The sequence below is a fragment of the Myotis yumanensis genome, unplaced genomic scaffold (genome assembly GCF_028538775.1).
Source record: "Myotis yumanensis isolate MYYU_CA2020_CCGP unplaced genomic scaffold, mMyoYum1.0.hap1 SCAF_2, whole genome shotgun sequence".
Taxonomy (NCBI): domain Eukaryota; kingdom Metazoa; phylum Chordata; class Mammalia; order Chiroptera; family Vespertilionidae; genus Myotis; species Myotis yumanensis.
The window spans coordinates 47630327-47647125 of NW_027223753.1; the positions used below are offsets into that span (position 1 = coordinate 47630327).

At 38.1% G+C, this 16799-nt stretch overlaps 1 protein-coding gene across 4 annotated transcripts in view; it reads left to right on the forward strand.

Moving 5' to 3' along the window:
* The window catches only part of PDE4B (phosphodiesterase 4B), a 525239-nt gene that overhangs the window by 162887 nt on the left and 345553 nt on the right, over positions 1 to 16799 (forward strand). The window contains exon 1 of one of the 4 annotated variants that reach the window (XM_070405302.1): positions 2885 to 3324. The exons of the other annotated variants lie outside the window; for them this stretch is intronic. Within the exon in view, the coding sequence (XP_070261403.1) occupies positions 3089 to 3324 (236 nt within the window). The 5' untranslated portion in view covers positions 2885 to 3088. Of the gene's footprint in view, positions 1 to 2884; positions 3325 to 16799 lie in introns of those variants that run through there. 4 annotated transcript variants of the gene reach the window in all.

Sequence of the window (16799 nt, forward strand, 5' to 3'; positions counted from 1 at the left end):
TCACTGTGAATATCAGCAGGATATCACATATTCTCATGTCCCAGCTTTAAATCACATTATTGTTGGAGGAAAGGCCTAACTTTGATTTCATAATTCAGTAAATAATAGACAGAATTAACCATATTTCCCCCATAATATTACTAACAATCTATTCTTTTAATATATATATATAATTGACTTCAAAGAGAGGAAAGGAGGAGGAGAGAGATAGAAATATCAATTATAACAAAGAATCATTGACGAGATTGGCTGCCTCCTGTATGCCCCACACTCAATATTGAGCCAGCAACCCAGGCATGTGCCCTGACCAGGAACTTAACTATGACCTCCTGGTTCATGGGTCGATGCTCAACCACTGATCCATTCCTGCTGGGTAACAATCTATTCTTAAATAGTACAGTTAAAATATCTCCAAATATATAAAGAACATGTCTTGGGGCCTAGTTGCACACAATGACTATTTTACCTCTTTGTATCATATAATAAAAGTACTCAACTGGGGGTTAGAAAGCCTGAGTTCTTGTTTTAGCTCTAAAATCAACTACAAATATAACTTTGGACAAGTCACTGAACTTCTCTACATCTGTGCTTTTGTCTTTGAAATGAGCTGAACAAGGTGATTCACTTGAACTGTAAAATTCCATAACTTTGCATTTGTTCCTGATATTGTATTTTAATGTATTATTAAAACATTGATATCTCTCCAAGGTAGTACTTGTAAACTAAGAGGTCATATCCTTCCTATTTTGTTAGAACTAGGGGCTCAGTGCACGAATTCGTGCATCTTGAAAGGAACTGTGGGCCCCAAGGCTGCAGTAGGCACAGGGGTGGGTCTTGGCCCATTCTCTGCACCCCCACCTGGCCCCTTCTGCCGTGGCCCCCCAGTCTCCTGTCTGCCGGCAGCCCCACTTCCACCACCGCTGTTCCCACATGCTGATGGCACTGGCCCTGCTCACACCCACTGATGGCACGGAGCTATTGGGGCTGGTGCCAGCAGCAGGTGCAAGCAGGTGCAAGCGGGGCCAGCACCTCAGCAGGTGCAAGTGGCAGCTGCTGCCCCAGTTGCCCCTCAGGAGCAGTGGGTGATGGATGGAGAAGCCCTCAGGGGCAATCAGAACCAGCAGCCACCGCTCACACCTGCTGATGGCACCAAGTGATCAGGACCGGCGCCTGGCACCGGCTGTGGGTGTGAGTGGCAGCTCTGGGCTGCAGATGTGAGTGGGGCTGGCACCAGCAGCAGGTGCAAGTGCCTGACGGGACTGTGGTGCATGGGAGCAAAGAATTTTCAGTAACCACCAGAGGCTCACCCAATGACAGCGACCGGCGCCCCGCCTTGGTCTGGCACCCCTGTTCACCTGCTCCACCATCCCACCGCAGCCAACACCCGCTGTGTTCTGCACACACCCCATGGTAGTCAACGCTTGTCATAGCGACCGGTTGTTTGGTTGTTCTGGTTGTTCTGCTGTTTGGTCTATTTGCATATTAGCCTTTTGTTATATAGGATCACTTTCCCCATGGGCTGGTGTGGGGGTTTCTATTTTCCTATAGGTCGGGTATGCTCTTATCCAGCCCTTTAGCTATTCAACCAGAGTATATGACATACAAGAATGACTTTATTAAGGTGGACTCCTCACACCTTAGAGGAAAAAAAATAAATGTCTCCCCTTTTCACTGAAGTCTTACTGGGAATCCTTACCTGTCACTCTTGCTGACCAGCCCTAGTTCTGCTTTTTCAAATCTGTGTGAGATGAGGCTGTCCCTGGTGGCAGTCATTGCCGGTGCAGACTTTTCACAACATCCATACACTTTAAGCGCCATAGTGTTCTTTTTACTTCCTCATGCCTTTCAAAATATAGAAGTTGCAAGTTTCAGGTTACAGTGATCTGCTTTGGAACTTGAGGCATTTTGGGGGACTCTCCTGCCCATATATGTCATTTGCATGTATTTGTGAACAAAATACACGCACACACACACACAATTGCAAGTAAATATACCCATCCACAGACAGTGTTTGTACACCTACTTGCACACACACAAGCACCAGCGTACTTCTTGACCTTGGACTCTGCACTTGAACTGGGAGTTATTACCTCCATTTCCATTCTGGGAAGCTTTGGCTTTCAGAAGTGACTTTGTATCTAACAGAGAGGCTGCTGTGGGCAACCCATGAACAATGAGCTTAAACAGAAGAATGAGGGTAATGTTTATTGGAATAAAGATTAACTTTAAATTCCTCAGGGGAATGAACCAAATCCAGTGCTTTCCTGTTAGCTGACACTTTTTATATTGATGCTGTCTTGGATCTTCTGGAGAAGGGAGGGAAAAAAATCAGCAAATCAGCTCTTTCATTCAGCAGCGGAATCTGGGGGGCTGTTTTAGCGAGGCTTTCCGACAATCCCTGGTTTAATGTTTTCACTCTGGTGAGGACAGGAGCTTCACAAATTTTGTGAAAATCTGAGCAATGGAGAGTGTTGTTCAGGGGGGAACAGAGTGCAGTTGTTTAAACAATCCTGGGCCAATAAGCATTTGGGAGGTGGAGTTACTGTTGTGTGCATTTGCAGAGCAAGATAATTCTGAATGAAGACTTTAAACATCACACAGGCTGACGGGCTCTGGTTCTGCTCTTTGTGAGAACAAAACAAGTGACCAGGTGGCTGGGTTTTGCTTATTGTCCGTTGGTGAGTGCAGCTTGTTTGATAAGATTTTTAAAAAATATAAACATGCAAAGGATTTATCAGAAAGCCTTATGAATATTTCATTAGTTGATATATTCCACTGAATGAATTCAGCGAGTGTCAGTGTGTAGCTTGCAGACAAACCTCATCCACAAGGAGGCTACTGACATAGGAAGCACTTTGGCGCATTTTCAGAGGCAAAGCCGGGCTGATAAAGCTCCTTGTGACAGCCTGACTTGCCATTCTTCGAGTATGCTGCTCTTGCTCTGAGCAGTTCATACATTGGAGCCTCGGCTTCTGAAATTAAACTGGAGATAGTTTGCAGACTTACCAGCCTCCTAACCTGCAGCTGTGTCTCTGCTATGTTTGAGGTTTTTGTTTTGGATGGTGAAAGCGAGCGCTCCACATAAGACATGACAGCAAAAAATTCTTCCAAGGAACTTACTGCTTCTGAACCTGAGGTTTGCATCAAGACTTTCAAGGAGCAAATGCACTTAGAACTTGAGCTTCCTAGACCACCGGGAAACAGACCTACATCTCCTAAAATTTCTCCACGCAGTTCACCCAGGAACTCACCATGCTTTTTCAGAAAGTTGCTGGTGAATAAAAGCATTCGGCAGCGGCGTCGCTTCACTGTGGCTCATACGTGGTAAGATGCGATTTGGAACTGTCGACAGTAGTGCTTTTCATTAGTGAGCAGTGATTTAAAAACGTAGAGTATAGAACATTTGAGTTTTTGTTTGTAATCCAGATCACAAGTGTGAAATGAATGGAGAGTGGGTCAGCTGAGGAATACGTAGTGCACTGTGTGTTAAATGATCATTGTGCTCCTAGCTGTTTCCAGATAAAAGAACCCTCTGACTGTGGAGAGTCTTTGGAATTACTGCTTACAAAAATGCCTAGCTAATTCTAGGTAAATTGAGAATTGAAGGGAGTTCAGCAAAAACACTCAGTTTTTTTGTCCTATCTCCTTTGAGGTGATGAGTGACTTTTTTTGTATGTTTTATGGTTACTGTTGATGATAATTTGAGTAATATATTTTTGGTACAAGATAAATGTTTTAATCTTGGTTCTAATTTATTTCTGAAGACAATGTCTGAAGTAAAAGTTATTTTATTGTGTTGCAATGTTTGTAGTGGGTTTTAGCTTTATTGACTTTATCATTACACTACTTCAGGAAAGGGAAAATTAAGTTCCCACTTCTGAAATTACAGTTAGTTAATTTTCTTTATGATTAAAAATGCTATTATCTTTAAGATCCTCTTGTTGTAAAAAAGTGACTTAAACTTTTGATAATAATCAATAAATTTCCAATTTACTTGGAAATGCCAATTAAATAAATTCAAGAACAGCTCTGTAAAAGCTAGCTTCCTTAAATTTGTATAATGAAATTAAGAAAAACCACAATAGAAATTAAACTTTAATTATAAAAGCTATGCCATTTCAGATTTCTTTGAAAAATATATTTTCTATCAGTTGAAAATACCCTTCAAAATTGGGTATCTGTACCCCTACAGTTTTTATTTAATAGGGACCATAGCAATGAATGGAGCTAGTACCACTTAATGGTAATTCTAACACAACAATTTTGTGAGTGCATACTAGATTGCCAACCCACATTATAAACTGAGCATATCTAGTTTTTGAAATTAATATTTACTTGAATTCTGTTGTCTAATCTAGTGCACAGTGCATTGGAAAATTCAGGTTACCCCTAGAAATATGTAGCTTACTTTTCATGGCCACCACATGTTTAGCCAAAACATACTTTACCTAGCTAAACAAGATATGGTTGTTTTTGTTTTCTAACAATGGGCTGTTGTTCATGTAATTGCTTTATTGGAGATCTTTGGTCATCTTTTTGGTGGATTAAATCTTATTTAATCATAATCTCAGACTTGTAGAATACACATGATGAGTTTTTAAAAATCTACCAATGGTAACATTTGTATGAAGAGAAGATTTATATGTAAATATGTACTGATTTAAAGAGGTCCTCTCTCTAATGGTATACCCCACAGTTAGTGCATGTGTATTTCTATATAATTTGCTAAGTAGTATACCTGAATAGGAGGATGTATATAGGTTTGTTAATTAGTTCTCAGAAATAAAAAACAAGGGTGAAATACATATACTATAGTTAATAAACTCATATTTTTTACTACTTGGGTTAATATTAAGCCCTTATTTTGATCAGAAGGACATTTAATTTGAGTAACCTAATTTTTAGGTAATGGAAAATCTTCATAAAATCTTGGTAATATTTTCTTTATGGTAGAGTTCCCAAAGATAATAATTTGAACTTTCTTTTATTTAGAGTACATTTTTTATGTTCTAGGAACATAGAGCTATAAATATTGTATTTTTCTTTCCCAAAAAATCCCAATTTTAAAGTGATTAAAGAATAGTTTTACTCATGTATTATACAAATTTTCTTACAGCAAGTTACAGAAAGAACAACTAAATACCGTCTGCGGTAACTTAATGTGATTAAAGTGATCTCCTAGTTAAGTTAAAACAAAATTTTCTACAAAGTGCTAAAAAATAAAACACATGACTTTGGTGCAATGTAACATAATGTAGGGTTAAAGAATACAGTCGTCATCACACATGCTGTATAACTTCAGTTGGGACTATTACTCATTTTCACCCTTTTTCTCCTTCCAACTCAGGTACTCCCCTTCCTATGTTTCTTAGTAAAGCTGTATCACAGTCTGTCTTCAGCTCCTGATTGTGTCTATACTTATGTTTATTTCTATTGTGTTATGTGAGTGTATGTTTAACATTTGTCAATTTTATTTTCATGAAACATTCCATGTTTCTTTATGGAAAACATACACATCATATATTTAAATGACTTTCTAACTAATCTTAAAAAGTATGTGCTTTTCTTATCATCATATGAAAGTTACATGAGGAAATAAGATCAAAAGTACTTTATTTTTGCCTCACTGTCATGATGAAATGTAACCATCTTTTCACGATCAACGATTGGTATTTTCCAAACCATGCATTCAAGTTAGAAATTCCAAGATATGCACTTAGAAGTCTCTAAAAACATGTTATTACTTTACAGTAGACAGTAGGCTTCTTTTAAGAAGATTGGATTGTTTTGATTTCAGCATTGAAATTAAAGTAATTTTCATGATGAAGCTAAACAATTCAGAGGATAAAGTTTATTTCTAAACCCTCTGGAGAATTTTTTTAAATCTTTAGTTATTTGTAGATTTCATATTTTGGTCAGATGAACATGTAGTTCTGGTTTTGAAAACCTACATTGTGAAGTGTGGGCCAATGGCAGAAGATTTTTAAAAAACACCTGTGAAATGCCTACTCTGGGGTTATTTAGAAAATATCTGGGGGAAAAAAGTAGATATTCAATGTGCTGTCACTAATCAGAATATTTACACAATCCTAAATCTGGAAGGAATTTGGGTGATTATCTCATTGCTTTTTTTATCCTGGGGCAGGACCACAATTGCTCCATCTTTGACATATGGAAATCTGCCCTATTTTTAAGACTCTGGAGAAAATAGCTCTATAACCTCACTCAGTACACATTCTCACTACTTCACAGTCCAGGTATTGGAAAATTCTTCCTTATGGTCAACATATATATAATATACTAGTGGCCCGGTGCACAAATTCATGCACAAAGAAAGGAAATTAATTAGAAGAAATATTTTAATATCTCTATTCACCCTTTCTCTATAATAGAAGTGTCAACCAAATTCATGATCGACAATTACAGATCAAAACACATGCATGCAATTGGCGCCAGCGAGAGCTTTATATGTATCGCTAGTGCGTGAGTCAACTCAGCCTTTTGTATATATAGAATAAACTTGCTTAATTAGACCTGCTTTCTGATGTAGCTAAACATTTTCCCAGCTCAGTGAAGCACCCCAACTTCTCTTTCAGGTAATTGTCACCAACACAGCAGTAAAAATCAACATGAAGCAGATTATTATTGTGGATCATGCAGGGAGAACAAAGGGTAAAATATTTAACTGCAGCAGTGTTTGACTATATTCTGCACAGTGAGAAAACCTGAAGTAATTTTCAAGGTCCACCATTTCTTACTTGTTTTCAGTCGGGTCAAGTTTCTAAGCTTTCTAAATCTCCATTTTCTGACTAATGAAAAGAAAATAGGATTCCATCGAGTCTCCTATCTACCTACTCCAGGACTTCTGTGAGGATCAAATGAGATGAGGCATGGGAAAATGCTTCACAGACATTTGATTAAAGTGTGAAACGTTTGCACCTGGCAATAAAGCAAGTTGTATTCCTGGGCTGAAGAAACTTCAAGGAGGCTAGTTGTCACTAGGGAGAGGAAGCTAGGTGTTGCTACATGACGTCATTACCTGGCACCCACAGTGACTGGTTCCAAGCTGGGCTGGGATGTGGGCCGCATTTTGTGCCATAGGGTCTCAGCAGCATTGGCTGCGATTTGGTGGGCTTTTGCTCTGGGGTGGTGGTGGGCCTGTTTCCCACTTTGTGGGTGCTAGGTCTGCAGTGCCATTTCTCATGGCAGCTCCTGCATTGAGCGTCTGCCCCCAGTGGTCAGTGCACATCATAGCGATCGGACACTTAGCATATTAGCCTTTTATATAGAGAGATAATATGTATAACTTGTATTTTGGTCTTCAATGGATATTAAGACTTAGAAGACCCTGCATGAATCTGAAGATCATTATTAATTGGCCCCAGGGTTTTCTTTTTTCATTCACTCAGCTTATGGAATTGAGCACTGCTGTGAGTAAGAAAAAAATTCCCATTTAACCTGCATGGATTCCAATGCCTACAATATTTTAAGTTCTTTACTAGAATGTTCACATATGTTATCTCATTAAAGTTTCATTTGACTATAAGAACATGCTAAGTTCATGTTCTTTTCAATATTACATGTTGCAGATATAAAAAAATGTTCTGAACTGCTTTAGCTTCTTCCAAGTGTTTCTATCTAATTAATCATTGTTTTGACCTCGAGACACCATCCCAAACTTTCAAATTCTGAAACCCAGAAGCAGTCATTACACTCATTAGATGGCATGAAAAAATATACATGTCACACTTTGCCAAGTGTCAATGGAATAGTCAGCATTGCTAAATGGGGAGTGGGGAAATTAATGCCAGAGTTCCTATTTATTATTTACCCCCAACCCCAAATCAGGGGTGAACATTTCTGAGGCATAATAATCGTACCTGGCTTGTTTTTTCTTGACTGGTATTTGCCACACAGTGTCCAGCTTTTTCAATCTTGTTTCCTTTGCTGATGTCCCAACCTTTTTCATCAGTTCTCCTCCATCATCATCAGCATGATGCTTTCTGAAAGAAGGTATTGGTGACAGTCTTGAATACATCCTGGGCCTATTACACATCTCTTCTCTACACTCTCCTCATAAAGAGCACATGTATTGGTGGATGAGACCCATGTTCTGTTTGTCCATGCTTGCAGATAAATGTGGTTGCACAGGGAACACTATTCTTTTAATTAGGGCTAGTATTAGAAAAAAGTCCTATGTTTTTCTTCATTTTCCCCTTATAGTTCTACTTATATCTTTGAAATCTTCCATGAAATATGAACTTTTGTGTCTAATATGCAAATGCAAAAGTATTAACATAGTTCATACTCTAAAGGAATTTATATCTGATAAGACAAAGCTGGATAACTGGAGAGGAGTAAAAAGAAAACAGTGAATTTAGTACATGCTTGACCTTCCTCTAAACTTGAGTTATATTTATTGTCTTATACAACTTAATTCTGGTTTGTTAGCTAAATCTACTAAATCTGTGCTTGTATTTTTTAATTTTCTTGAGTTATTTCCTAGCAATATTGGAAAATTTTGAGAAATATTTGTGTCTGTACATACTTACTGATTAAATATTTGATTGAATAAGACATTTGTTGAGATTCTACTATGCTCTAGATCCTACACTGGATTTAGGAGATAGGAAATTAGAAAGAGAGAGTCCTTGTCTTTCAAAGAACTATGTAGTACTGGAAAACAAATTTATGCATTAATAATTAACCAATGATGTGTAAATAATGATATTGAAGAATGATGATTAACTTGTTATTAGAGCACATATTAAGTGAGTACTGATGGAAAGTAAGTCAATGTGTTAGGGAAAGTTTAGATAAGAGATGTCATATGTATGAGGTCTGGAAGAATGAATGGGAGTTTTTCAGGAAAAGAGACGCTGGAAGGGTTTTATTTATTTGTTTTTTCCCCCAAGGAAACAATAATAAGGAAATTTTGTTTACAAATAATCCTATATAATAAAACCCTAATATGCAAATTGACCAAACAGTAGGATGACAGGTCGCTATGACGTGCACTTGCACCAGAGGATAGACGCTCAATGCAGGAGCTGCCCTCTGGTGGTCAGTGCGCTCCCACAGGGGAAGCACTGCTCAGTCAGAAGCCGGGCTCACAGCTGGCGAGTTCAGTGGTGGTGGCGGGAGCCTCTCCCGCCTCCAAGGCTGTGCTAAGGACCCCTCAGGAGTGGGCCTAAGCCTGGAGGCAAACATCCCCTAAGGGGTTCCGAACTGTAAGAGGGTGCAGGCCGGGCTGAGGGACTCCCCCCTCCTCCCCACCCCAGTGCACGAATGTCATGCAAGGGGCCTCTAGTAGTAATAATAGCTCACATTTATTCAGCACTTACAATGTGTCTGATATTGTTTTAAATATATTTACTTATTTAGTCTCCTAAAAGGCTCATGAGTATAATTATTTTCGTTTTATAAGAAAAGGAATGAAGCATAAAGAGGATAAGTAATTTGCCAAAGTTACACAGCAATTAAGGGTCTGAGTTGGGATTTGACTCAGAATATGAAGTATGAAGGAAAGTGAGCAAAGTTCACTGGAATTACAACCTAAGATGAAAGGTGGCAAAGATGGGAAGTAAGACTGAATCTGTAGATTGGAGCCATACTTTAAGGGATTCTGGGCTTTATTCCATCACCGGGAAGCCACTGCAAGGTTGTGAGAAAAGAATGGCCATAAATAGCTTTTGCTTTGGAAAGATATGTTGCAGGCATTGTGGAGGGTGCAGTGGTGGACTAGGAGATTAGAAGCAAAGGGAAAAAGGAGAATGTGCATTTGAGAGATAATGACTTCTAATTATTGTGTAAATCCCATAACATCGAAGACTCTGTTTATACCATTCTTTATGACTTAACAAATTACTGTTTATGGAAATTGTGAGGCAAGCATGCAAATTCGGTATCCCTTGCATTTATCACCTAAAATGGGATGTTATGGATGGTAGCTGATGCACTACCCCCAAATGCATCAAACAATCACAGCTGAGGTGCTTGGGAAGATGAGTGCATTTGGGGAAAACCCTAGTGCTCAGTCCTAATTTACCAGAGGTGCTTTGTGTTGTGCTTTATGTATAATCCTGGTGGGGGGTTTTTTACAGAAATTATCTTAGTCCACAGTCTGAACTAAATGCCAGTGGAAGTCTATGCCTCACAGCCTGAGTCTATTGCTTTAATCAGAGCAAGCATTTTCTCAGTAATGCAGGTCTATAAATGGTGTTTCCATGGCCTCCTTAGTGTTTGCAAATCTTCAATATATTGGATTTTTAAAAACGCTTACTGTAAAAAGGGCTTTGTAAAGTAATGATGAAATCCCCCAGGGCCCACGCTGGAAGGTGGCCCAGCAACCATGCCTATTGTCCAACTGCTAAAGTTTAAGCCCCTTTTGCAAAATCCCATTTGCTTTCTTTCCCCATTCCTCTTTTGTCAACTCCCAGTTTTTCTCCATAGGTGTTTATAGTGCTTATTTCTCTAACATCACTGTCAAGACACCAGCGACATTATGCTTGAGACATTTAAATGATTCTCAGAAAAGAATCTAAAATGCTTACTGTGGTTTAAAAGGCCTGATATTATCTGGCCTCAGGCTACCTGTGACCTCATCTCCTGTTCTCCAGCCAGGTAGCCTCTCTGTTCTTCAACAACACTAGCCCGCTTCCACTTGTGGGCCTTTACACGTGGTGATTACTCTGTCTGGAAGATGTGGACAAGGCTCAATCACTTCCATTCAGGCTTCTACTCAAATATATATACTAGAGAGGGCTTCTCTGTTTCCTCTATTTAAAAAAAGCACCCTTCACTTTCTAGTCCCTTAATCTGCTTTATATTTATTCTTGGCACTTACTATTACCTAAAAATACATCATCTGAAAAGACATATCTGTCTGTTATATTGTTTTTTCCTTCTATTGTCTACCAATCCTACTGCCTTGCCCAAGGACAGAGATTTCATTTTGTTTACTAAATCCCAGGCACCTACAAGAAAGGCTAGCACCTAATATATATTTGTTGAAAAAAATAAAAGGAAAATGACTATGGTTTAAGGTTCCTGCTTCTTATTTTGTGAGCCCTCTTCCCTCCGCCCAATATGAAGGAGGAGGAAAGGAAGCTTAGGTGATGCTTATTCTACAAGCATTCTTATTTTACTCATCTCATAAACAGTTGTGTTCCCTTCCTGGCAGTAAGGCTACTCTCACTTGCTTCCTATTTTTGTATTCTAGAATATTGCAGATACAGGTTTAATTATAACATCTCACTAGAGGCTAAGTGTTTTACATGGTAGTCTATTTAATTAAGCCGCTGTGTACAAATCATACTGACTGTAGTGCGATAATGTGAATATCTGTCTGTCGCATGGTACAATTATTTATTTTAGGTATTCCTCATGCATCACACAGCACAATTAGTGCCACAGCACAGAAAAGCTCTACATATCTCTTACTGTCTGAGTGGAAATGTTGTACACAGGAATCTATTTGTTATCTGTCCTTTAAAATGTTTGCACATTATACATTACATCATTTACCTATATTTTTTCACTGATGCAACATTTAAAATAAGAAATTTGAGCTTTCTATAGGATTTCCTGGGTAACTTGGAAGTAAGAGTTTGTGGCTTGCAGAGTGAGGCAATTGTGAGTTCACAACTCTTGTACTGTCGAAAAACCATCACCAGGAGTAAAAAAAAACTCTGTCTCATTTTTTTCTGAACTGAGAGGTTGGGACCTCTGTCACTCCTAGTAATTGTTTGATACAAATATGTTTGAATCTCACTGTGTACTCTCGGTTGAAAAAAGAATGTGTTGACCTTCTCAGATTGCTTCTTGCTGGAATATGGGCATCTTCTCTTTGAGGGAGAATAAGAAAGGACAGCTACTCTAGCCCTTTTCTGGCAAACAGTACCTGTCACAAGGTGCGCTCCCCTGGCCGCCCGGCTGCTCCTCTTCCGGCCTACACCCCTCAACTCAGGCTTACTGCAAATTGCTCAGACTGGGAATAAAGAGGTCTGGGTAGTGTGGCATCAAGGAAAAACGCATTCAAATTGTATTTTCTATAAATCAGTGTTCTAAGAATCATTTTGGGGATTCCTTGAGAAGTAGGTTTGTGACAATCTTTTTCCTGGTCCTGGATCAAATAAAACAATATAGATGACTACAGGGTTGGAAAACTTTGGAGGCATCTCATACAGATTCCATAGTCTCCAAGTACTTGAAAACCACCAATTTAAGAGATAAATGACTGGAGAGAGAAAAATATTTCTGTGCAGCTGTGCTTGATGAAGTCATAGAAATTTCCAGACAATTTATAACATTAAAATTATGTGCATCTAAGATGTCCAGGAGGGCAGAAGGGAGGAAGGATCTGTGGGTCAAAGAGAAATCACTGGTGGTGAGGACTTAAAATAAAAAATAAAATAAATTAAAAAGTTGAAAGGCTAGTATAACAAATACCCTCTACCCAGATTTACTAATGATTAATGTTTTTCCACTTTACCTCTGTATTTCATACATAAAATCATATATATGCTTCCTTTTATTTGCAGAGAGCACATTTTGATGGAGAGCAGTGGTTTGGGGATCAAAAGGAAGCTCGTGTATTTTTGCAATATGGAATTATTTCCATTACATCAGCATATTCTCATACCATAATTTCAGAGTTTAATTCTTAATACTGTACTCACATACTGACAAATTATGAATAAGTTTTTAGCCCCATTTTTAAAAGTGAACTATTGAAATATAGTGGACGGATAGAAGTGTCTGTAATAGTTTTGACTTTTCCTGGTGATAAATTATTGGTTTGAGGTGCTTGAAACAGTTTCTAAGAGGATAGATGTCTGTAGCATTCAAATTTTTCTGCCCCAAGAAGATAAGTTTTTTTTTCCTAACCCTATAAAAATTGTGCCATTATTATGGGACATTATATAATGTCTTAACATACTACACATGGGGTTCTATGATTATACTATTTTGAAGTTACCTTGAATTTTATTTTTTAGTGTTAAAATCTTTGTTTTATGCTATATTATCTGGAGTCAAGAAAGCTAGATTGGGTTTAGTATTTTCCTTTGATCTGCTATTAAAATAATAGATCAATCAGTTAGCTGTCTTAGACCTCAATTCCTTACTTTGCAAAGTGGAAAAAATAGCCTTATGTTTAAATATTTCAAATGTTAGTTTAAATTAAAAAATACCTGTCCATGTAATCCACTATCTATCTCCTCTGATAATATATTAGAGTACTTAGCAAAACACTTCATGCATTATAAGTCATGTAATAGATGCTACTCTTTAATTACATTACTAAATATCTAAACATACACAAACATCCACATTATTTTCAGTCTTGGTGGGTGAAGCAGAAATTATTTTTTTATTATTTGGAAAACATCCACTGGGTATGGAATGTGTCAATTTGAAAGAGACAAAGTGCATGTGAGTTTGTAAAGAAATAACTTTAAAATTCCACTGTGTAATCATTTGATGTACTAAAAAAACAAAATATAAGTCATTTATTATCATGTGAATATCATATTTTAATGAACCAAGTGTGAATAGATTACATCCCCAATAAGAAAATGTATAGCTTTGTTTGGTTGCTATATTTTAAAATAGCCTGTGTTACCATCCATTGTGTGAAAAAATTAGAAGAGAACCAATTTGAAGTAATTCCACCCACTTGCACCAATAAGCTTGAAACGCGGAAGAAAATAAAGAATAAGAAGATGCCTTTTCTATTTCAGGAGTCCACATATAAAAATTGAATATAAGATTCAGTGAACGAATGCCTTGGGAAAATTCCAGTGTCATAAGACACTCATTTATCTCAAAATGTGTCCTTGCCACCCTTTCTATTCCTCCACAAATTAATAAACTCACACTATTTGTTACAGCATAGAGCTTCTGAGAGGACTTCTGTGACTTAACTTGGCCATGGTTACCTCAGAAGTTTATTCAGGAAAACTATCTCACCATCAGAACCATTTAGGCCTTCTGAAGAGAGGTGGAAGAAGACAGGACAAAGAAACAGAGAGATCCAAGGCTTTCTTGCTAGTGTCTGAACTGCCCAAGACTTCCTGAGATTTTACTATTAAAATCTATATGAAATTTCAACTTCCTGGGGATAATTAAGGCCCTGGTCCTTACCTCTCAGACTACTCAGCCAGGTCTGAGCTTACACAGAAAACAGAGTTGTGTCTCCAACAGTCTATATTTACCAAATCAACACAGGTATTAGTGGCAAAACAGCACCAAAATGTTTCTGGCGATTGGACCTTGGTTCAGTAACCTCAGAGCTTGAGTTCTGGCTAAGAAAGAATTCCAAGCAAGACTCATATATTAGCAAAAGTTTATTTATAAAGTCACAGAGGTAGAAGAGGTGAGCTGTGGAGGAAGTGAGCCAGTTGGGCTGTATGGGCTCAGGAAACAAGTTACAGAGGCAAAAGAAGGGCCCCTGGAGCTTAGGCAAAAGAAAGCAAAGAGACACACCTAAAGGAAGAAGGTGAGGGAAGCATGAGGGAGGGAGAGAGAGAGAAGAGAGAGCGAGTGAGCTAGAAGAGCTAGAGCTGGGTCCTCTGTCCTGAGGGATTTTATCCCCTCTCTAAAGGCGGGGATCTTAGGGGAGGTCCCAGAGGATGACCTCAATAGAATATTCATCATCTTTTCTAGGTATGTCCTTTCAGGATTGTGGTCTCCACAGATTGGTCCCTGCCAGGGGAGGGGGTCATTAGTCATGGGTCCTGAAGTCAGCCATGGTGTCAGCCCACCTGGCCTTACTGCTTTTCTGGGCTTGGAGCTGAAACTCAATTGAGGCAAAGATGTTATTTTTAGTTTAGATGTTATTTTTAGTTTGTTATTTTTAGTTTTAGTTTTAGTTTATTTCTGTCTCTGTGGTCAACAGACCCAAGACTCTGCTTTCAAGATTGTTCCATGCAGGTCAGAACCTCATTGTCCTGAGGGCTTACTGCTTGAGGGAGTAGTTGAGCAAGGGCTTGTGTGGGAGTCACATGAGGCTGTTCTCTGGCCCCTTGTTCCTCCTCTAAGGGGCTCTACCACATGATTAGCTATATGATAGGGAGGAAAGGTCAGAGGGTCTAAATCACATGACCAGCAGTATGCTAGGGGAGGAAAGGTCCTTGTTTTCCCAGTTTTGCCCATTGCTAGGTACTCAGGGCTTTCCTCCCTGATGACATTCCATACCTGACCTATTATTCCTACTCTGCTCATGCCTGTCTAACTACACAGGGAGGCTGGGTAGTATGGTGCCAAGAACAAAGCATTTGAATTCCAACTCCACCTTTACCAGTCACTAGGTTATGAAAAAAATCATTTAGCCTATCTTAGGTTCTTTTTCTGTATCTGAAAAATTAGAAAAATACTACTTGTATCTCACTAGGCCATTATGAAGAGTAAATGGAGTACAGTGTGTACGATGCTTAGCACAATCCCTGCACAATGGTAGGTAAGCAGCAGATATTAGTTCACTAACATATCCAGCGCTTATGATTTCATATAAAAATTTATAATATATATCACAACATAAATTACCTAAATATTTTATATGATATGATTTAATTAAATACATTTTATTAAGCAATTGTGCATAATAAATTTATTCTTTTTAGACCACTTAGAGAATACTTAGTTTCATAAGATAGTACTTCATCTTAAAACCCATGTAAATGTTTTACCACAGTAAAATAAAATTTACAAAGAAAAAGAAATCACTATGTGGTATGAGATTTAATCAGTATCGTTCTTCAGAGATGACTGCAAATTACTTTGGCCATAAAATAATCTTCATTCTTTAAAATTCCAGTTACCTTCTTGAATTTCATACTTGTCTCCATTAGTGAAACTAGATGCCAATGAAACACTATTTCTTTAATTTAAATAATTTCTAATGCATTTTTAAAACTGATGTTTGTTTTTATTTTACTTATTTTTAAACCTTTATTGTTGAAAGTATTACATATGTGCTCCTCTTTCCCCCATTGACCACTTCTTGCCCATCCCCCACAGATCCCCCTGCCCCAGGCCTTCACCACTCTATTGTCTGTGTCCATGGGTTATGCATATATGCATACAAGTTCTTTGGTTGATCTCTTCCCGCCCACCCCGGCCTTCCCTCTGAGATTCCGAAGTCTGTTTTTTTTTAATTTATTTATTGTTGACACTATTTCAGTGTACCCCATTTGAAGAGATTAGCAAAAACTGATTTTCTTTTCAAAGTACCAGAATGTCACTGAAGTTATTTTCCCTCGTCTTTAGAATCTAACCTCCTAGTGATTTGTTTACATGAGAAAGTTTATTCATGAGAGGCAATGGGAAAGGAGCGCAATCTGGAGTCAAAGAGTCTAGACATGCTAGACATGAATCCTGGTGTTGCCACTTACAAACTGTTTTTTGTTTGTTTTGTTTTATGTGTGGGGCAGAGGTAGTCATTTAACCTTTTAGAAACCTCAACTTCCTCATTAGAAGAGAGAAAGCAATTCTTTCCCAACTCATGCATAATATTTATAAAATTAATTATAATTGTTATAAAAACACAAAGAAATGGAACCTATTTGCTGGAAGAAGAAAGATCAATTTATAGGACAAAAGTAATGTTCAACTAATACAATGAATACAAAGCAAAGTGATTGGTTTAAATGGTGCATGTTTATTTGGATTGTATGTAAAGAGCATCCTGTTAATAAACATTATTAAGTACCACAAACATTTTATTTTATAAAAGGGAGGATTTTCTGCTGTATCGGACTGTGCAAGTGAGAGGCTGTATGGAGGCAGGAGCTAAACTA